The sequence below is a fragment of the Hydra vulgaris genome, chromosome 02 (genome assembly GCF_038396675.1).
Source record: "Hydra vulgaris chromosome 02, alternate assembly HydraT2T_AEP".
In the NCBI taxonomy this organism is placed as follows: domain Eukaryota; kingdom Metazoa; phylum Cnidaria; class Hydrozoa; order Anthoathecata; family Hydridae; genus Hydra; species Hydra vulgaris.
The window spans coordinates 3,927,548-3,950,599 of record NC_088921.1 but is presented as its reverse complement, the minus strand read 5'-3'; the positions used below and the strand labels follow the sequence as shown (position 1 = coordinate 3,950,599).

The window sequence follows — 23,052 nt, the reverse complement described above, 5'->3', positions numbered from 1 at the left end:
TATCAACAACTCCGTATAATCGTTGTAAGTTATTGTTTTGAAACAATTCAAATTTACTTTCAAGACAAATTTTTAAATAAAAAAAAATAATAAATTTATATTGAAGTATACTTACGACTTGAAAAGTTTATGAAGTTCGTTACCAGTGTTAATTAAAAACAATGGTAACAATATGAGATTTTATATATTTAAAAACTCGATCATAGAACTAGAAAAAATCCTTTGACAAATTCGAAGAAAACAAATGAAATTCGAAACAACCGTATTGCTAATAGAAATCGTAGTTAATTGTAACTACCGCAACCGTTAAAAAAAGAATGTGGCTTTTCAAGATGAAATTTTTTGATCGCATTTGATTTTATAAAATGACTATAAATCAAGTTTAAAGCTTGAAAATATGTTAATTAATAATTTAGACATTTTCATTGGATAACATAAACTAATCACTTTAAAGATTTTTTGTTTCAATAAAATAATTTAAAAACAATAAAAACATTCATTACGTCATTATTGTAATTTAAAAGTCACTAGAAGATAGATAAAATTATGTAATAACAGAAAAAAATTTGTAAATTATTATAAATTACTTTATTAATACCTATTAACAAACAAATAGTGATTAAAAAAATAACTTACATATAACAAATATCGAAAAAATATTTACCTAAATTAAATCGGCAAGACGAATGAAACAACATAAAACACTATTTTAATTATTGCTTTTCTGATGTTCAGAATTTTTATCTGTAATTGGGTGTTTAGTGACCATTACGGACGTATAAAAAAAAAGACGAATACAAAAAATACATCCAATTAATATTAAATAAGTGTGTCAAAAATTATTTTGATGTATTATTTAATGTAAGTTGATCATTATTAATAAGTTATTTATTAGTCTCTAAGCTCTTTATTACTTTCAAAAAGAAAAAATATAAAAATGTTCAGTGAAAACTTGAATTTTTTAGTCCTTAAGTTCATTGGTTTTAGTTGTGGAAATGTATAACAGTTATGCAATAATTTGGTTTTAATACAAAAACATTCTCTAGCGTACTACTCTTTTAAACAAAAAAAAAAAAATTACGCAAAACAATAGTGGCTATAAAAAAAGCAAATCATCAACTTAATTGTACAAAACATTTTTACAACTGTTGTATGACATTTCTACATTAAACGAAACAAAGTTAGCGTATTTATAATAACATTTAAATAACAAAAAATTGCCGTTCCCTCATGACATTTGTGAGATTCTACAAATAAGTAAATGTCCATTACTAGGTTAAAAAATCAGGCAAAACACATGGAATAAATAAGATTTTATACAGAATATTTTGTATATTTGAATGATTAAAATGATTTTTTTATGAATTAATTTTAAATAAATAACTTTATTAAGTAACATAAATATTCAACTCTTTTTACATTGGCGAAATCGCCCCATAAAAAATTAAATCAAAATTCTTTTAATTTGAATTTAAATATAGTATACACACACACACACACACACACACACACACACACACACACACACACACACACACACACACACACACACACACACACACACACACAAACAGAGATATATATATATATATATATATATATCTATATATATATATATATATATATATATATATATATATATATATTAAAGATCTTCAAGTTCAAGATTGTTTTTCTACTTTACAGGACTCCGTACATTTTATCATGAACAGCCATTCCACTCATTGCAAGTTTTATATTTCTTCTGTCACCAAAAATAAGAAATTTATCATAGTGCTATTATAATGTTAAGTTGCGAATATTCCGATGATTAGATACACACGAGGAAGTGCATATTTGTGATATAAACTGTAATTTAGATATAGCTTCCGAACCTTTGAACTATGAATAGGTTTGGGAAATGTGGTCTGAGAAAATTAGACAGAAAATGTCAGGTTTAATTAAATGATATCTTGTATAAAAATTTTTTTGAAATTAGATTGAACAAGTGCTTGTATCTAAACAAGCAGGAAAGTCAATCCATAGAAAGTTTTATTCAGTAGCATAAAATTCTCTATGGAATGACTTAATATGAAGTATTAGTTACGATACTAAACTAATATAATCATCAATGTGTCATATGTGGAGGGTTTGATGTAAGCTGTTGTATAACTTAGTTGTAGACATAATACTTTTCTTTTTTTTTTATTTGCTTTTTAAATCCAGTTTTTTTTCAACATTTAATATACAAATATTTTTTAAAACAATGTGATACTGCTTTTATTCTAACAGACTTTTTTATTTCAACAGATTTGTAATATACACATAAAGTTCTAAAAGTATCTGCAAACAGTTTCCGTTGACATTTTTATTGATTTTGATTTTGTTGAGGGCCACTGTGACAGCCATATAAATTTTAAGTAAAAAATAAATAAAAAACAGATGTCGGTTTAAATTTGTTTTAAAAGTTTCTTGTCAACCAGCAAAAAAAAGGCTTCAATTTCGGTCAATATTTATCCAATTTTAACGTTTAAACATACTGGCCAATCAAGCTGAACTTTTTGAGATTTTGTTTTTTTCATAAAATCTGTGGATAGGCAAAGTTTGAAGTAAATCTGAGGTGGTACCCTGAGGTACCACCTCAGAGCCATTAGGTGATTTGATATAAAATGATTCTAAAGTTATTTACTTGAGGTTTTTTTTTTTGTAAACTTTGGTCAAATTAGTAAAAAAGTAAAAAAGGTCACTCGAAAATTTGTATTGTGATTTTTGACCCAAATAATCCATTTCAAGTGATAATTTTTTTACTACAATCTAATGTCAAAAATCATTAAAATCTACTGTATCTTCCAGAAACTCAAATTTCGACCTGTTCAAAAGATATGATTCAATCATAACTTTCGAACAGGTAGGTCAATCAAGCTAAATTTTTCAGGTTTTTTTTTTTAATGTTGTTAGTCAAAATAAAATTATTTTGCGTAATATAATATAAATAAAAAGTTATGCAATCATTACTATCATAACAACAAATAATATTAATCTTAAGAAAAAACATAAAGTAAAATTATTGTGCTCTGTATTAAGTCACAGAATTATATATTCATATAACATAAATAATATAAGTCAATAGAAATATATTACTAGAAAACATCAATCAATTATATTAATAAAAAAAAAAATCCTGATTAAGTAACATGGTTATAGATAAATTATCATGATGAAATTAATGCTCCTCACACTGAATAGCTTAACTCTAGTACAACTAACACTGTTGTCACTGTTTTTGTGTTTTTCAATCTCTAATTCATTAAGTCAACTATGTGACTCTAATGTACTGTAATGGTACTTCAGCAGATGTTTTTCATCTTAATAATGAAAAATATGCCTCCTCAACATTCTTTTGGATTCAGGTAGGAATGGAAGGTTTCATTTGTACTTGTGAACCTTCTATTTCTAAACGCAATGAATGAAATATTCATCTTTTTTATAAAAACAACTCACTTAAAAACTTTCATTTTTTTCTGCAAATTTTTATTGCAATATTGAGGATATTCTGATACTGATGAATGACAACACCTTACCCAACCCTCTGATAACACTCTTACTAAGTCCTCTACTTTACATCATCTTGGATTCTTTTTTATTGTACGTCTTTACTCTCATAGAAACCATATATTAAAGAGCTCATGTCTCTTGTGCCATCTACTAAAATTCATTCTCACGTTATTCGTCATTCAATTAAGTCTCATCTTTTCTGTGACTGTTCCTAAGTGCTCCAAAAACTCTTATTCCACTAGTTTTTTTCAAAATTATGAGCCTTAATCAAAGTTAATAAATCAAAGTTTATATTTTTAACTTAACTTAATACAAACTTTTCGATAAAATAAATTATTTCAAAATTAGTACTTTTGGAGCTTCCATTTTCGAAAATTTCAACCAGATAACTACAATATTTAAATCAGCAACAAGTTTATTTTCAATGGAAATTGCAAGATTGTTCAACCTGTCCTAACCCATTGTTGATCTTAAATAATTTTTGGTAGCGCTAGCTACTATTATTGGTAATGTGAGAAGAATTCTTAATGCAATAGATTCTTTTGCGTGGATTTCATTCAAATCGTTTGTGTACAAATATTTTATAGCATTTTCAGGATCCATATTTTTAGTAAAATGAAAAGAAAGAGACGTTAATTCAAAGCTTAGTTCCTCGCCAGAAATATCATTTTTTCCATTTTTAGATTCCTTTTTTTTTCTTCCCAATGCGATGCAATGAAATTTTAAATCATCTTTCTTAACTGTTGAGAACTTTTTAATATCAAATAAAAAGCTAAAAGGTGCAATTGCAGCATAAAATATATCTTCAATTGCAATAGTTCAATAGAATTCAATATTCTATTTATAAAACATTTTGATTATACTTTTCTTTTGGACTGTTTTTCAAAGTTTTTTTGGACTGCTTTTCAACATACGCTGCTGTGGTTTTTGCAACTGTTTCATTACTAGTCTTGGCTGCATCTTGCAGTGCTTCATAAATTTTTGGCATTTCAAATTGAAGAGTATTTATAGCGCTGATGTGGCTTTCCTATCTTGTCTCACTTAATGGTTTAACTGTTAAAGATTGACACTTTGATTGCAAAATTAACCATCATATTGTTAAAGCAGAAAAAAAAAGTAAACTTGATCAATTATATTAGAAAACATAGAAATATTAGGTGAACATCTCTTAGAATCAACAACTACCAGATTTAATGTGTGTCTGCAGCATGGAATATAAACCGCTCAGCTGTTTTTTTTAAGAATAAAAGCTTGCTCACCATTTCTTACGCATTTGCAAAATTGTCATAGGTCTGACCTCTTATGTTTTTGTAATTGAATTGCGTGGGAGAAATTATGTACGGAGGTTTTGACTGACGTAGTTTCCTTAAGAAAATATATATATAGTATAAGTGGTTTTTTTATGAGCATATTTGAGGTGATTTGTAATGTATAAATTGAACGCAAAATTATTGTAAAGTTTTTTAAATGAGTAAAAAGAAAGATTTTAAAATTGTAATGTTGTGCTGCCTGCAAGAAAATTACAGTTTTCCACTGACAAGCTATTTTTTACCAGGGAGTCAAATATCTCATTTGAAAAGTCATGTCCTGTCGAACCTTCAATTAAGTAAAATCCAAGAAAACTTTAATTAATATGAATTTCAATCTTATCCTCTACGTCAACCTTATCAAACCATTATTGACATTTGCTCCTGGTGACTGATGTCTGGTGTAAAATTAACAATAATTGAAAAATACACAGACTTTTGGACATTTGAGCAAATTTCAAATTTAATGGATATGCCAAGCAAGTCAATGAGTTCATTCTGAATAACTTTTTTTTTGCAAACTTGTTTTTTTTTTTTTGCTCTCAACAAATATTTTTCCATAACTGGATCAAATTCAGCAAAAAATTCTAAAATTTTAAGAAAGTTTCTAATATTATCTTGATAGACTTTTTCACAAGAGCCTCTGAATGGCAGATTTTGCTTTGCCATTATAATAGTTAGGGAAATTATTCTTCTAATTACATTGTCCCAATGTTCTACTTTAAATAAGTTTCTATCCAAAATTTTATCAATTAAAGTGATTTTTTGTAATCTATATTTTAAATCCATCCACTTGCTGTAGCAGTCAAAATAATCAAGGCTTTTTTTGTGTCTTTTAAAAATTATATGGAAATATGGCACCAATCATTACCACCATTATGAGCCAACATAATAGGATTTAAAAAAAAAAGTTTACAACAAAAACAAAAAACTTTGTTAGCTTTTTTTGAATAAACTAACCACGTTCTATGATTTTTTTCACCATTATCCATGATGCAGTTAAAAAAATGATTTGAAAAACTCAAATTATCAACATTTCTTGGATAGTTATAAGAATCTTCTTTGAAACTGTTAGGACGTTTTATAACAGCATCTTGTATGAAATCATTGGTTAAATTTTCCTTCCAATCGCTAATATCGTCAAAGCATTCTGAGGTAGCACCAGTTTCAATCTTTCAATTGTTTGAATAGTTTCAATTGAATTAGTAGAGTCAGTTTGCTTTCATTTCCAGAATCAACCAGATCTTGAACTATTGGACTTTCTTCGGCATTTTATCATGAAGAGTTTTTAATAGAAATTTTTCTAAGATGCTTGATTTAATTTCAATTGTTCCTCTTTTTGTAGGCATTTTTGTTTAAACTCACAACATGAATGTTTTCTTTTCTCCATTATTTGTTTTAAAAGAAATCAATAAATATTAAATAATTTTATTACCATGCATATATTTTTTGTTGATATCTTTGCCGCGATTTTTTGCATATATTAAAAATAGCGCATTTTAAAAACGCGCTGAAAAAAACAAATTTATTTCTCATATTATTTTATTTTCCTTACTATTAATTTATTATTATAGTTATTAATGAGAAAATAAGAACATAAAAATAATATATATTTAACTTACATTAAATGCGCAACAACGTTATCAAATATTTGGTTATTTAAACTTTAAATTAAACTTTTAGCTATTTTATATGAAAGCTGTTAGTCTAATGAACAAAATAAGCTAAAAAGTTTTAAGTTTGCCCAAAAGAGCGTGAACTTATTGCTCAAAACGCTACTTACACTTATGTTACATGGAAAACAAAGTAAAAAAATTGCTTTAACTTTTAGTTCTGATTTCTTAGAATCAGTAAAAGCGGTTTGTATTAGACACTTTCACAAGATGTTGAGAATTCTATACCAATTTAAAAAATATATAAAAATCTATCAGAGTTCACCAGCTAAGGAAAATAAACTTTTTTTGATATTGTATATTTTACTTACATTACATCACTTACATTATCGAGCCATTATAATCATGAATTTTTTTAATCTATTATTAAGAGTTAGAGTTAAATAACAAAAGAATTGCAAAAGTATTGAACTCATTCATTAAAAACAATTAACGAAGGAAATTTTAAAAAACTGGTGGCACTCTTCCTAAGTGATTTTCCATAACATTCATCAAAGTTATCAAATCGATAACAGTTTTTCTGCAAGACAAAGAGCAACTTCAAAAAATTGTTTTAGAATTACAACTTTATTATTACTTAATTGAGTCATTGGTTTGTCGAAGTACTTACACTTTTTACGTTTATGGGTATTGCTTTATTTTAATAAGGTTAAATTTTTAAAATGCTGCAAAGTACATTTAAATCTTAAAATATTTGGACATAAAAATTGCTATCACAGTTTAGAAGAGGAGTATATGTGATTGTTTACAGGAGGAAAAGGGTTACAGGAGGATCATACAGGAGGGAAAGGGTTAAGAATTGATAAATATAGTGTGAAGTGTTTATGGATGAATTGAAAAGTTCAGAAAGATGAGGTGAAATCCTTCTGAAAGCAGATTTTGATGATAAAGACCAGCCACTAGGTCTTGAGTTGTATATTTCACCAGTCTACTGGTTAATTTTTGATATTCAAGGTCATAGTTTGAAAAATGCCTACGGATGAAACTCCCGTAGAATTTTTGGACACAATGAATTCTGAAACTTTTAAAATCTTTTAAAGTTGCTTACAGTTCATCAGAACTCACAGCAAAATCGTATATCTATTAAGCAGAGTTTAAAAATCTTATTTCTCAAAACAAGAAATATACTTTTTAAGCTGAAAATTATATGTATATATATATATTTATTGTACATTTGCAGCGTTTAAACGCTGAATTGAGGCAAATTTGCTTCAGAAAAATGAGATCTGTAGCAGTGACGGATCCAGCATTTTTTGAATTTGAGATAGCTAACATGGAGTAAAATCGAAGTATTTGTATGTTTATGTCAAGAAATAACGCTTTTTAAAAAGTTGCAATGAATGGAGGCTGGGAACAAATAAGCACTAAAATTTTATCCCCCTGCCCCAAACGTGAGAGCAAGAAGTTGATGAAATAATTTTTTTACTATTCATAACGAAATTTATATTCATCGACAAAATTTAAGTATTGTTTTACAATCTCTAAGTGTTCAAAAATTATGAGCATATAAAATTTGTAACTTTTATACTTTATATGGTCACAATTTATGAACGCTGGGAGATAATACTAATCAGCTTTTAACTTATAGATGAAAATAAAGTTGGTAAAAATTAGCAAAAAAATTATCTTATCAACTTGCTGCCCTCACGTTTAGGCAAGAGGGGATGAAACTTTAGGGCTCTTTTTGTTCCCAGCCTCCAATCATCGCAATATTTTGCAAAGCATCATTATTTGAGTTTGCGCAATGTCTGTTAGCTATCTCAAACACCAAAAAATACTGGATCATTCACTGATCTGTGGTTGATGCCTACTCTAGGCTTTTTTTCAATATGAAGCAAGCGCAAAGTTTTAAGTTAAATGCCCTTCTGCGGTGATGTAACCATCAGATCTTGGAGCACCTAAAATAACCACAGAAAAATGTGCATATATATTATTGAATTACATTGATTTGTTTGGATCTAGTTTAGTTTACAACAAAAGATCGAAAGTCCTTTACCCAATCTTTTAAGAAAACCATTTTAGATTTGGATTTGTTTGATCCAAGGCTCCAGTAGCAGTGTTTAAATAAAAACATCATTTGATACCAAAATGAAGTAAAAAGTTTGTTGTATGACTGGAAAAAATCTCAAAGATCAACAAAAAAATCACTTTACAATATCTGTTAATTTATTTATCGTAATCAGTGAAAGTACAACATATTTCTTAAATTAATAAGCATAGTGTTTTTTTTTGGTTCAGGATTTTGGAACACATAAAGAAAATATCGTTGAACAAATTCAACTAAAATGCTACTGGTAACATGTAACCCAATACAACCTGTCTCATGTCCGACTGCCTTGTAGGATACACTTTTTTAGGCAAAGACAAGGAGAAGCCAACTCCGACATAAAACACCTCCTGCCTTGGGGCTCTTGATTGAGTAAAGGCTAGAGATGGTGTCTTGATAAAAAACTCATCTTGGGCAGATGTTAAATGCATCCGACTACTGTCTTGTAGGCAAAGTTTCCTAGGCAAAGACTTAAGGGGTAAACAGATTCTATCTGTTGACCAGCCTCGCACCCTTCTTCATCTATTAGGCTGACGCAGATGTAATTTTAATACATTATTTCCAGTTTAGGATGTTGAATGCTGGATCTTCTTGACTCAATGCATGGGCTTTGCTTGTGTCTTGGTTTTTATGACTAGGCAACTCATTCTTTTACCTCCTAATGCGGGCACAGCTCTAAAGCACAATTTTATGATTTTTCTGAGGCCGGCTGGTAGTCAGGTTTCCCTAACTCTGAGGTAGCTCTCAGAGAGACTGATTCCATTGCCAGCTAAAAAATATCAAAGTATTAACAGTGCCATGTTGAGCATAAATGGTGTCCTTGTTTGTACTTTTGGTGTGCATTGTCAAGGCCACATTTGTAACCCTTTGTTACAGCTTAGGGTTTTTAATAGTAATGAGGCAATTGCTTGGGCTATTAAACAGTGTACTGAGTACAGTCAATGCTTTGAGTCAAGTTCTTTATCAAATTTAAAAATGAATAAAGTACCAAAAACTATAAAACACAAAAAAACATCGTCATAACCAAGTTCTCTAAACCTATCATTCACTAATATTCGTGGTCTTTGAAGTAACTTTTCTTCTGTTGAGTCTTATCTCTTGCAAAATTCACCAGACATACTTGCTCGTAGTGAGACTAACTTGAGTTCAGCTGTCTCATCTTGTAATCATAACGCTGATAGTTATCTTCCTTTATTTCGTAATGACTCCAATAGTCACATGCTTGGCCTGGTCATTTACATTCGCAAGAATTCACCCATTTGTTCGAAAATCAGCCAATATCAATGTTATTGGTGACTTTAATGCTCATGACATTAAATGGCTTGGCTCTAGTTTCAGTGACTCTACTGGCGTTGAAGCCCTCAACTTTTGCTTTTTTTAATCCATTACTCAAAGAGTCAACTTTCCAACTTGCTTTCCAGACAACCCGAATCAATTACCTTCTCTACTCGACTTATGCATTGTTTTTGGTCCTAGTCTCTGCTCAGTTTCTCCACATTCACCCTTAGGTGCTTCTGATCACGGTTTGATCTCTCTAAAACTATTATCTCATTCTTCTTCGTCATCTGAATCCCCATATCATTGTACCTCTTATATCTACCTTAAAGCTGACTGGGACTCTTTCTGTGATTTTAAAAGTGATGGTCCTTGGGTAGAAATCTTTTGTCTTCCTGCTGAGAAATGTGCTTCTTACATAACTTCGTGGATTCAGGCTGGCATGGAATCTTTTATTCCCTCTCGACCATTCCAGGTCAAGCCTAATTCTTCTCAATGGTTTTCTTCACATTGTGCTGCTGCAATTGCCGATCAAAACCATTACTTCCATATCTAACAGCAAAACAATTCTTTAGAAAACAGACATCTGTTTATTACTGCTATAAACCATTGTGAAAAAGGTTTTGTCTAATGCCAAAGCCCGCTATTCTCAGGTCACGAAATTTCGTATTTCATCACAAAAATTAAGTTCTCATGACTTCTGTAGAATCTTCAATAGTATCAATAATAAGGGCAAATCTATTATTCTACCTCTCTTTATTCTACCTCTCAGACTTTGTCACCTCACCTAAAGATAAAGCTGAATTGTTTACTAAGAACTTTTCATCAATGTCATTTCTTGATTCCACTAGTTGCGTTCTACCTGACTTTGCCATCAAACAGGTTGATCCATTGTTTGACATTCGTATCACTTCAGCTTCTGTATCTAAATTGATTTCCTGCCTAGACTCTTCTACAGCTTGTGACCCGGACAACATACCTGTTATTGTCTTGCAGAAGTGTTCTCCAGAGCTGTTGTCTACACTTTTAAAACTTTTTAACAAGTGTTTATCAGAATCTTGTTTTGCAGCCTGCTGGAAAGCGGCATCTGTTATCCCTATTTTCAAAAATTCTGGAGAGCAATCTGATTTGTCCAACTATTGTCCCATTAGTCAATTAGCAAGGTTCTTGAATCTTTAATTAACAAACTTAATCTCTCATCTTGCATCTAATAACTTTCTGATCATCAATATAAATTTCAATCTTCTCGTTCTACAGCTGATTTGCTAACAGTAATAACCAATAGGTTTTATTGTGCATTAGATAAAGGTGGTGAGGTTAAGGCCATTGCTCTTGACATTTCTAAAGCTTTTAATAAAGTTTGGCATGCTGGTCTTCTCCATAAGCTTTCTTATGGCGTATTATACAATTAGAAAGGAAGGATTACTGAATCCTTCCTTTCTAATTGTACTATAAAAGTCGTCCTCGATGGACAGCACTCTTCTTCATATTCAGTAACTTCAGGGGTGCCAAGTTCTATCCTTGGCCTTGTACTCTTTTTAATCTACATTAACGATCTTTCAGATATTCTCACATCTAAGGTGGCATCATTCCCTGATGATACTACCATTTATTCTTTTCATGATAAAAAGTCTCTCTGATTGCTTGGAGTGGGCATTTGAGCTTGAAAAGGATCTCACTTCTGCTACAATATGGGGCTCACAGTGGCTGGTGAACTTTAAGTTAGATAAAACTCAATTTTATTCAGCCAATCATTATCGCAATATTTTAGATCTTCCTATATTGAACGGTAACTAACTCAATGAGTCATCTACCCTTCATCTTCTAGGATAAACTCTTACTTCCGATCTTTCTTGGAAACCATATATCAAATCCAATGTAAAATTAGCAACTGCTAAGGTTGCATCTCTTTATCGAGCTCGAAACATTCTTACACCGGATTCTATTCTTTATCTCTATAAATTTCAAATCCGTCCTTGTATGGAATACTGTTGCCATTTCTGGGGCGGATCTTCTATTGATGCCCTTTTTCTTTTAGACAAGGTGCAAAAATGCATTGTAAACATAGTAAATTCCAACTCTAATAGTGGTTGCTTGCAGTCTTGTTGGAAGCGAAGATGTTAAAAAAAAAAAATACTTAAATTTACAACAGAATATATTTGCGCCAGTGCTTGGAAATTGCGCTAAATTTATTCAAAAATCATAAAAAGCATTACTTCGAACAATTGGCACAAATACTTCTATCAAGAAAAAGTAAAAAAAACAAAAATTTTTCATTAGCTACTCTGCATAAAATTTGGTTGTCAAAAAGAAATTATGGGACTGACAAATGCATAATTTTGTCTAAAATGGTTCTAAAAAGCATTTTATATATTAAAATGAGTTTGATAAGGGCCTATAACCTTATTTTGACTGGATTTCAAACATGAGGCTATATATCATTTGACTCTGTGGCTGGCCACTAATATTATTAAAAAAAAAAAAAAATTAAATTAAATAACAACAACAACAACAACAAGCTATTTATTTTCCATAAATCATTATTATTATTTTTATTATCAAAACTATTTACAATAGTTTTGATAATAATAATAATAATAATAATAATAACAAAAATAATAGTAATAATAATAGTAATATATTATAATATAATATATTACTATATAATATAATAAATTATATAATATATAATATAATATATATAATATATATAATATATATAATATATATATAATATATATAATATATATAATATATAATATAATAAATTATAATAAGATTAAAAAAATTAATACCAATTGCAGGCCTTGTTAAGAAGTGTTACGCAGCTCGCATTTTGCCTGCGAAAAGGCAACTTGCCTACGCGTTCAGCAGTTTTGCGCTACGCAAAAACTTTTATCTTTAAGAATAATTAAATTATTTTTTGATGTTGTTAACGTGACGTTTCTTCAAAAGAAAAAAAGTTGCAAGTAAAAGCATTTAACCGCAATTGTAAACTAATAGATTTTTTGTTAAAGAAACAGTTTGTTTAATAATTTTGTTGTTATTGTTAAAAATTAGTTAAAAAAAATAAAGTGTTTTAAGATTTATCTTAATTAAATTTATAAACTCCTTTTAAATATAAAAATTATTTTTTGTCATAATAGTTTAAAAAATGCACAATTTATTTTGATGTAAATATTTTATTAATAAGACATTTTGTTTATTGTTAGTTCAATGACATAAAGTTTTAATGACGTTTGTCTAATTTATGAAAATAAATTATGATCACGAATATGTTATCGGTAACTGATAAATAAATAAATAAAAATTTTTATTGTTTAAAAACATTATTAAAAAGCGTTCACAAAATAAATAAGAAAAAATTTATTAACAGTTAATAAAATAATCAAAAACCAACTGTAAAATTATAAGAAAGTAAACAAATATTATTTTATGAAAAAAATATTTTTTTCAAAATAAAATTTAGCTCATATTTGAAAAAAATAATAAAAATGATTTTTCAAATAGAAACTTAGATTTTATTTGTAACTTTTGTTATAGTGAGAAAAAAAAAACTGCATGATTTTTAACACGTTAATAAAATAACTTTAATTACAATGCGGTATTTGAAAAGACGCTAGTGACGCAATATAACTTCTAACAGTACAAAATATATTTGCTGAGTTGAGTTACTTAGAAATGCATTATGCGTTTTTGTTACGCAGCAAAATTTTGTAACAAATGCCTGCAATTGTAGTAATAGTAATAATATGTAACAAAAAAAAAAAAAAGTGGATTAAAAAGAAAGTCATTTAAAGCTTGATTTTTAATCAAGCTTTAAATGTTAACTTCAAAAATGTTAGATTGATAAAAAACGTTTAGTTTTATCGACGGAATTATACTATTCACTCTAATTAAACTAAATCAAACGATCTGTTTATTCTTAAATTTTTATAATATAATTTAATGTATCAAAAAACAAAAAAAAAAAGCTCTATTAAAAAAAAATTGTTTCAAGCTATGGTCTTGTAACAATTTGAATTTTGTTACAAAACAAAATTTTTTTGAATTATTAACTAATTACGACAATTAAAACTGAAGTATACTTACAACTTACTAAATTTAAAAAGTTTAGCTCTCAGTGTTAATTTCAATAAACTATGGTGACAAAATGATTCCTTAAAACATTTTAAGAAAAAAAAACCAAATTGTGAGATTTTAAATATCAAAAACTCGATCATCGAACTTCAAAAAATCTATCTGAAAGTTCGAACAAAATTATAATTAAATTGTAAACAACCGTTTTGCTAATAGTTAAACGTATCGTAACTATCACAACAATTTTTATAAAATGAGAATCCAGCGAATAACGAACAATAGTAAATTTTCGAGATTTTTTTGATCACATTTTATAAAATGACTATAAACCAAGTTTAAGGCTTGAAAATGTGATTTTTAATTTAAACTGTGCTAGAGAACATAAACAAATAAGTTTCTGTTTAAAATATTATATAAAAAAAATAACAATTGGAACAAAAAAATAATTGCGATTATTGTTTATATTATCTTTAATTGACGAAAGTCACTTGAAGAAAAGTGAAATGCGTGAGTTAGTGGACTACTAAAAAAAGATAAACTTGTATATTATTATTAGTTTACCAAAGTAATACCTATTAAGAAACAAAATGAATTAAAAAATAACTCACATAAAAAATTAAAAAACATTATACTTACCTATAAAACAAGACTTAAGAATTTAGGTAAAAAAAACAACGCTTGCTATGAACTGCTTTAACTCTGGTTTAAATTTAAAATCGCTAATATTATTAATACTAATAATATTATTAATATGCAATCTGTTATCAGATTGATATATATTTTTTTATTAATAATCTTTGATTATTGTTAACTATAATTACTGATGACAATTTTAGCTTATTTTTAGTTTAGTAAAAAACACTTATCCTAAAGTTAAAAAGGTAAAAAATTTAATATATAACTCTATATTTATTTTAAAACCATTTTTCGTTTTTCTTTTGTTTTAAAAACAATTTAATTGATTTTAATCAAGTTTTTGTAATCGTATAAAAATAAATAAATATAAATTATATACATGATAACATTATAAAACAAGAAAAAATTTAGAAATAACAGAATTGCTCTACTTACCCTCAAAATAATTTGCATTAACAAAAATATTTTTTTTAGAAAAATAAGGTAAAAATTTGTATATTTTTCATACCTTATTGCATAATAGAACTTACCTAAAATAGAATACAAAAGTTCTTCAGAACCACTTTTTGAAGGATTTAAGTTAACAAGTAACTTTAATAAACTAATTTGGCTTTTATTAGTTAATCCACAAATCATCGATAAACAACTCTTCAGCTTTTTATTGGCTATAATCTCTTCAATACTTAAACAATTATATGCATATACAGATGCACAAAACTCCATTATTGTTAAGTGTGCAAATTGATAATAACATTCCAGATTTGTTTCAATCTTTTCTATAAATCCAAAAAGATTACTTTCAATTTTATCAAAATCAATAATAAAAGTTTGAATTTCTTCTTTTGAAAAAATTACTTTATTTTCAACAAACAATTCATATGCAATTTTACAAATATTTAAAATATATTTCTTATTGGAATCGTCTTCAATTATCTTATAGACCAATTTGTTCGTTTTTATGATGTGATTTTGAAAAAAGTATAAAAAAATACTTGCATATAAATTTGTCATTGTTAAGAAAGAATTTTTATTTATTTCTTTTGAATCACTAACAATTTTACACATGGAGCATAAATAAAATGGAACAGATGCCATGGCTTTTGCAATTGGAGAACCGTATAAAGTTTCTTTCACAACATCTTTTTTTTCATCACTAACGTTCCTTTCTATATAATTATGTATTCCTTCTTGGTTAAATCCCATTATTTGAATGGTTAACTTATTTCGATGCTCTGTAGATATAATTTGGTATTGATCAATTGCATAGACTCTACCAGCTACTACATACTTGTATTTTTGAATTTCCGTTAAAGCATTAACAATTGGATAGTTACAACTTGAACTGCAATTTATCAATTCATTTAAAAATTTAAACTCGTCTAATCCATCAATTATAAACAGTGCAGGATGATTACTAATTTTGAAATCATTTATAACATCTTTGTAGAAAACATTTAATAATTCATTAATATTTGAAATATTTGGATGTTGATTAAGCCTTCTGCATTCCAAATAAAACACAAGTTCAACACTTTTCCAAATTAAATCTTTTGACCAATCAAGCAAACATTTTTGAAGCAACCATGTTTTTCCAATACCAGCTACTCCAGATATTAATAATACAGGCTTTTCTTTCATAAAAATTTCATTATATGAAATAGGTGAATATTTCATTTGCTTTTCAAGAAATTTCTGTCGTTCAAAACTAAAAATAACATCCCTTTGAGTATTAACTGCATCAACAATACATAGATCAACAAAGTTATCCATTAGATTTACATTGGCAGGTGCTTTTAATGGTGGTTGAATTTCATTTACTTTTCTATAATTTTCTTGATAATATTTTTTCAGTGTTGTGCTGATCTCTGATGTATCTAAATATAAATAATTTATAATCATCATCATCATCATCATCATCATCATCATCATCATCATCATCATCATCATCACATCTTAAATATTTTAGTATGCACAGGTATCACAGTTTTGAATTCAGAAACTATACATAACAAATATTACATTTTAATTCTGAAATTTGAATTTATAATTAATTTGAATTCTTAACCAAGTGTTTATTTAGATTTTCGTTTTATTATTTTGAGTAAAGACTTCTTATTACATTTTGCGATGAGTTCTGTTTAAGCAAGAAGCAATAAAAAGGCTGGATAGCCAATGATTACATTTCTTTTAATGTCAAAACACTACAAAAAAAGCAACATGATAAAAAAATCAATCCAAAAAAAAAAATCAATCCACTTTATTTTATATTGTTATGTCCGAGTGAGTTAGTATATTTTGTGACAATTATTCTAGTAAAATAATTGAGTAAAAAATACTTGTGGTTTTTTGGATTCTTTTTTAAATAATTTTATTTGCCATATACCTCTTATCACTCTTATCATTACACCAACCATTAGAATTATTAAATTGTTGTTTTAGATCAAACTTAATTTGGTATTGGGGCTACTTTAGCCTAAGGAAATGTTGTGAGGGCTGCTCAAGCTAAACCTTATTTTTCTGATGAATGAAATGTAACTCTTCAGTCCAAACTGTCTTTTTTCTAAGGTTTGATGTGAAGTAAACAAGATTATAACTATATTTAAAATCTATCAAATCACTGCAACATTATTAAAAAAAGTAGAGAAGTTGAATTTTGCATTATTTATTTCAAACAATAAGTATTTTGTAATAATAATAACCACAGGAATTGTTAAAGAATTTGTTTAAAGGAAAAGCTAAGGAATCTCATACTCAAAGTTCAATATGAGATTTTTTAACATTAAAAATACCTAATTACCATTTTTTGCCTTTTTAAAAGTTAAAAAAATTTGTTGTTGAAAAAAAACTGATAGAATAAGGTAAGGTGGGGTTATTTAGACATGTGGGTAACAAGGACATGTATTTGATTAAACGTTTTTATTAATGTTTAAATTAATTTAACAAATGTTGAAGCCAGATATTTATTTTAAAAGATGTTAAATGAACAAATATAACTATTTTTATCCACATAATAGTAAGTGTAAATAACAACACAATACGGAGGGCATAAGTTAAACTTATTTCTAGTTTTGTTGTTGTCGAAAAACTTTAGTCTGAAGATAAGTAAAACCATACATAATATTATTTTTACATGTGTTTTTATGATGTTGTTTCAAAATACTAAGCATTTTAAATTTTTTTGTTGCATTTTTATTTCAAACCTATATTTTAGTTTTGAGATAACATTGACAGAAATGCTTAAGTCATCCCATGAATCAAATAAAATCTGGCGGAATGTCTTACATCTGATAAATCTTTCACAGTTACATGAAATGGAATCAAACAAACCCAAAATTAAAATGTTCTTAAAAAAAAGAGAAATGTACCAAAACATCAAATGTCAACAGATCTAAAAACTGACACTTGCAAAAAGTTAAAATCCACACCAAACAATGTTGCTTACTGTTGGTAAGAACAAAACATCAAAACCTGCAAATGTAAAAAATTATCTTGTTGTTTCTGAAACTAAATCAAACACTAAAAAATTTGTAATGAAGAAACCCAATAAAAAGATTACAGCACTGCAGGATTTTGTCAAAATCAGATATCAAGTCATATTATGTAGAACTTAATAGTTTGACAATTCTTGGAGAAGAAATTTTTAATCATGAATTAAGTTTTTTATATTTTATAAGTAGGCATTAGAACTGAAGCTAATTGATATCTTTCAAAAAATAATATAACATTATATTTTCATTGCAATTTTACAACATTTTAATGCTGCTTATTTTTAAAATAAAATGGTTGGTGATAATATATATTAAAAATGTTTTCTCTATTTTAATTGTCAATATTCCAATGATAATCTTACCCCTTATGATGTAACTTTAACATTTACAGCATAAAACATACTACTGTCAATGTTACCCAATATAGGGATAATATTGACAGTTGAACTCTAAAAACAAAATTAATTATCTATTAATAATATTAGATTTTGTCAGATCAGTTTATCCTGCTACTGGTAACATGTAACCCAGTACAATCTGCTTCATGTCCTGCTGCCTTGTAGGATTCCCCTTTTTTAGGCAAAGGCTAGGAGATACCAACTCCGATTTAAAACACCCCCTGCCTTGGGGCTCTTGGTTGAGTAAAGGCTAGAGATGGTATCTCGACAAAAACACTCATCTTGGGCAGATGTTAAATGCACCCGGCTACTGTCTTGTAGAAGGCCTCCTAGGCAAAGACTTAAGGGGTAAACAGATTCTATCTGTTGACCAGCCTCGCACCACTTCTTCATCTATTAGGCTGGCGCAGATGTATTTTTAATACATTGTTTCCAGTTTAGGATGTTGAATGCTGGATCTTCTTGACTCAATGCATGGGTTTGCTTGTGTTTCTGTTTTTACGACTAGGCAACTCATTCTATTATCTCCTAATGAGGGTACAGCTCTAAAACTCAGTTTTATGGTTCTGAGGCCGGCTGGTAGTCAGGTTTCCCTAACTCTGAGGTAGCTCTCAGAGAGGCTGATTCCATCAACAGCTGAAAAATATCAAAGTATTAACAGTGCCATGTTGCGCATGGATGGTGTCCCTGTTTGTACTTTTGGTGTGCATTGCGGAGGCCACATTTGGAGCCCTTTGTTACGGCTTAGGGTTTATTAGTAGTAATGAGGCAATTGCTTGGGCTATTAAACGGTGTTCTGAGTACTCTCTATGCTTTGAGTCAAGTTCTTCAATCTAATTTAAAAATGAATAAAGTACCAAAAACTATAAAACACAAAAAACCATCATCATCACCAAGTTCTCTAAACCTATCATTCACTAATATTCGTGGCCTTCGAAGTAACTTTTCTTCTGTTGAGTCTTATCTCTTGCAAAGTTCACCAGACCTACTTGCTCTTTGTGAGACTAATTTGAGTTCGGCTGTCTCATCTTGTGATCTTAGTGTTGATGGTTATCTTCCTCTGATTCGTAAAGACTCCAATAATCACATGCTTGGCCTGGGCATTTACATTCGTAAGAATTCATCCGTTTGTCGTGAAACTAGGTTTGAATCCACAGACTATTCTTTCATGTGCTTTCGTTTAGCACCACTTCACTCTATTGCCTTTCTCTTTGTTCTATATCGCTCTCCTTCATCTCAAGACTGCACACTTTTTGACGTCATTTCTGATCATATTGACCAAGCCATCTCTCTTTATCCATCAGCTAATATAGTTGTCGGTGACATTAATGCTCACCACTCTGAATGGCTTGGCTCTAGTGTCAGTGATTCTGCAGGCATTAAAGCCCACAACTTTTGCCTTTCTCAATCCCTAACTCAAATAGTCAACTTTCCAACTCACTTTCCTGACAACTCTAATCATTTACCTTCTCTACTCGACTTATGTCTTGTTTCTGATCCTAGTCAGTGCTCAGTTTCTCCGCATTCACCCTTAGGTTCTTCTGATCACAGTTTGATCTCTCTAAAACTAATATCTCATTCTTCTTCATCACCTGAATCCCCCTATTACCGAACCTCTTACAACTACAGTAAAGCTGACTGGGATTCTTTCTGTGACTTTCTTCATGATGGCCCTTGGGTAGAAATCTTTCGCCTTCCTGTCGACAAATGTGCTTCTTACATAACTTCGTGGATTCAGGCTGGCATGGAATCTTTTATTCTCTCTCGACAATTCCAGGTCAAGCCTCACTCTCCTCCATGGTTTTTCTCACACTGTGCTACTGCAATTGCCAATCGAAACCGTCACTTCCATATTTATCAGCAAAACAGTTCTCCAGAAAACAGACGTTTGTTTATTACTGCTAGAAATAATTGCAAAAAGGTTTTGTCTAACGCCAAAACCCGCTATTCTCAGATCATGAAATCTCGTATCTCATCTCAAAAATTAGGCTCTCGTGACTTCTGGAGAATCTTTAATAATATCAAAAATAAGGGCAAATCTATAATTCCACCTCTCTTGTATGGTTCAGACTTTGTCACCTCACCTAAAGACAAAGCCAAATTGTTTGCTAAAAACTTTTCATCAATATCATCTCTTGATTCCACTAATTGGGTTCTACCTGATATTGCCAACAAACAGGTTCATCCATTACTTGACATTCATATCACTCCAGCATCTGTATCTAAAGTGATTTCCTGCCTTGACTCTTCTACAGCTTGTGGCCCGGACAACATACCTGTTATTGTCTTGCAGAAGTGTTCTCCGGAGCTGTTGTCTATACTCTCAAAACTATTCAACAAGTGCTTATCAGAGTCTTGTTTTCCAGCCTGCTGGAAAGCGGCATCTGTTATCCCTATCTTTAAAAATTCTGGAGAGCGATCTGATTCGTCTAACTACCATCCCATAAGTCTTCTTCCTATCATAAGCAAGGTTTGTCGTGATAAGAAACCAACACCCTCTGATTGCTTGGAGGGGGCATTTGAGCTTGAAAAGGATCTCACTTCTGCTTCAGCATGGGGCTCACAGTGGCTGGTGAACTTAAATTCAGATAAAACTCAATTTTTTTCAGCCAATTGTTATCGCAATAATTTAGATCTTCCTTTATTTATGAACAGTGATGTACTCGATGAGTCACCTACTCTTCATCATCTAGGATTAACTCTTACTTCCAATCTTTATTGGAAACCATATATCAAATCAGTTGCAAAATTAGCATCTGTTAAGGTTGCATCTCTTTATCGAGCTCGCCACTTTCTTACTCTGGATTCTATTCTCTATCTCTATAAATCTCAAGTCCGGCCTTGTATGGAATACTGTTGCCATATCTGGGGCGGATCTTCTAATGATGCCGTTTCTCTATTAGACAAAGTGCAAAAACGCATTGTAAACATAGTTGGACCTGCTCTTGCAGCCAACCTCCAACCATTATCACATCGTCGTAATGTTGCTTCTCTTTCTCTTTTCTACAAATACTATAATGGACACTGCTCTAAAGAGCTAGCATCTCTTGTGCCATCTACTAAAATTCATTCTCGTGTTACTCGTCATTCAATTAAGTGTCATCCTTTTTCTGTGACTGTTCCTATGTGTTCCAAAAGCACTTATTCCTCTAGTTTTTTTCCTCGAACATCAGTTCTTTGGAATTCGCTACCTTCATCTTGCTTTCCTGATTCATATAATTTGCAATCTTTTAAGTCGTCCGTCAATCGTTATCTTGCTCTACAATCTTCATCTTTTCTCTTTCAGTAACTTCCAACTTTAATTAGTGTCTGCTTGCAGCCTTGTTGGAAGCGAAGATGTTTAAAAAAAAAAAAAAAAAAAAAGATAAGTAATTAAATTCTTCATCAGTTTCTGGCAGCATTATCATTGGTAAACACATAGAAATATTGCATACCAAATTTAGTTTGTCACAGCTAAAATATTTTCTAAAGATTTTCTGATGTGTCAATGTTACCTCACACTTACCCTTTACCTTACACTTAAATTCTTGTATTCCAGTAAAACACATCTAGAATTAATTATAAAAATATTTTTTTAACTTAGAAACATATTTTTTAATCTAGTTATGAGTTAAATTTACCATAGAAGCTTGACAGGAGCATGGTTTTAACTTTTGAAATAACTTTTAATTAATACCTTTTATTTGATTTGAATTCATGAAAAGAAGATAAAATATGATGGCATAATTGATAATATATGATGTTATAGTTGATATCATTTTGAAAAGAGATCTTTAAGTTCTCTATTTTTGAAATATACCTAGTTTAACAAAGATTTATAATAAGTCTTTAAAATATATTTCTTTCTGTCTATAAGTACTAACTGATTTGATTTAAACTAATATTGGTCAGATTAGCTGACCCCAAGTTTAAAACCCAAGTTTATTTTCTCCCAACAACAAATATATATTATTAAAAATAATACTAATCAAAATTCATATTTTTGATTTATTTCTTCTGTTGGCTTGCATTGTAGCATGATCTACCCTAAAACCACAATCTTTGCAAAAAAGTTATAATGAACTAAACCTGTTTGGTCCTTTGATGCCTCGCAGTATTTTACTTATTATTGTACTTAGTAGTTGTAGTGTTTTCAGTAAATGGTTGAGTTGTTCAATTCCTGTAAATATTCTGCATAATTCACCAAACTTATATAGTGTCTCAACCATTTTTACAATCGTAAGTAGAATCGCAAACTCTTTTAACTCAAAAAATTGTCAAATAATTTATAATTAGTAGGCTGCATTCAACCTCCAATATTGCAATTCAGTATTTCACAAGTTTGTCTCTTAAATCCGCTGTGTCTTTAAAAACCTTTTTAATAAACTTTTCAAAGACTTTTAATATAAAAAGTTCATTTAAATCGTGAGAAAAATATATATATATATATATACTTGCTGAATCATATATGTATACACACACACACACACACATACACTATCATACATAATTATTTGAATGGTTGTACTTATTGAAATAAGATATCAAAGCTTTACTTACTATTGGGAGAGAAAATTAAAGCAAAGTCTAACAGAATTATATGTTATCTTCCTATTTATTAGGTTTACAAAACAA

At 29.2% G+C, this 23,052-nt stretch overlaps 1 protein-coding gene across 1 annotated transcript in view; it reads right to left on the bottom strand.

Annotated features, from left to right (window-relative positions):
* LOC136075729 (NACHT, LRR and PYD domains-containing protein 3-like) overlaps positions 1-23,052 on the bottom strand; it is a 52,433-nt gene that overhangs the window by 2,986 nt on the left and 26,395 nt on the right. The window contains exon 3 of the mRNA XM_065789164.1: positions 15,083-16,426. Within this exon, the coding sequence (XP_065645236.1) occupies positions 15,083-16,426 (1,344 nt within the window). The remainder of the gene's footprint in view (positions 1-15,082; positions 16,427-23,052) is intronic.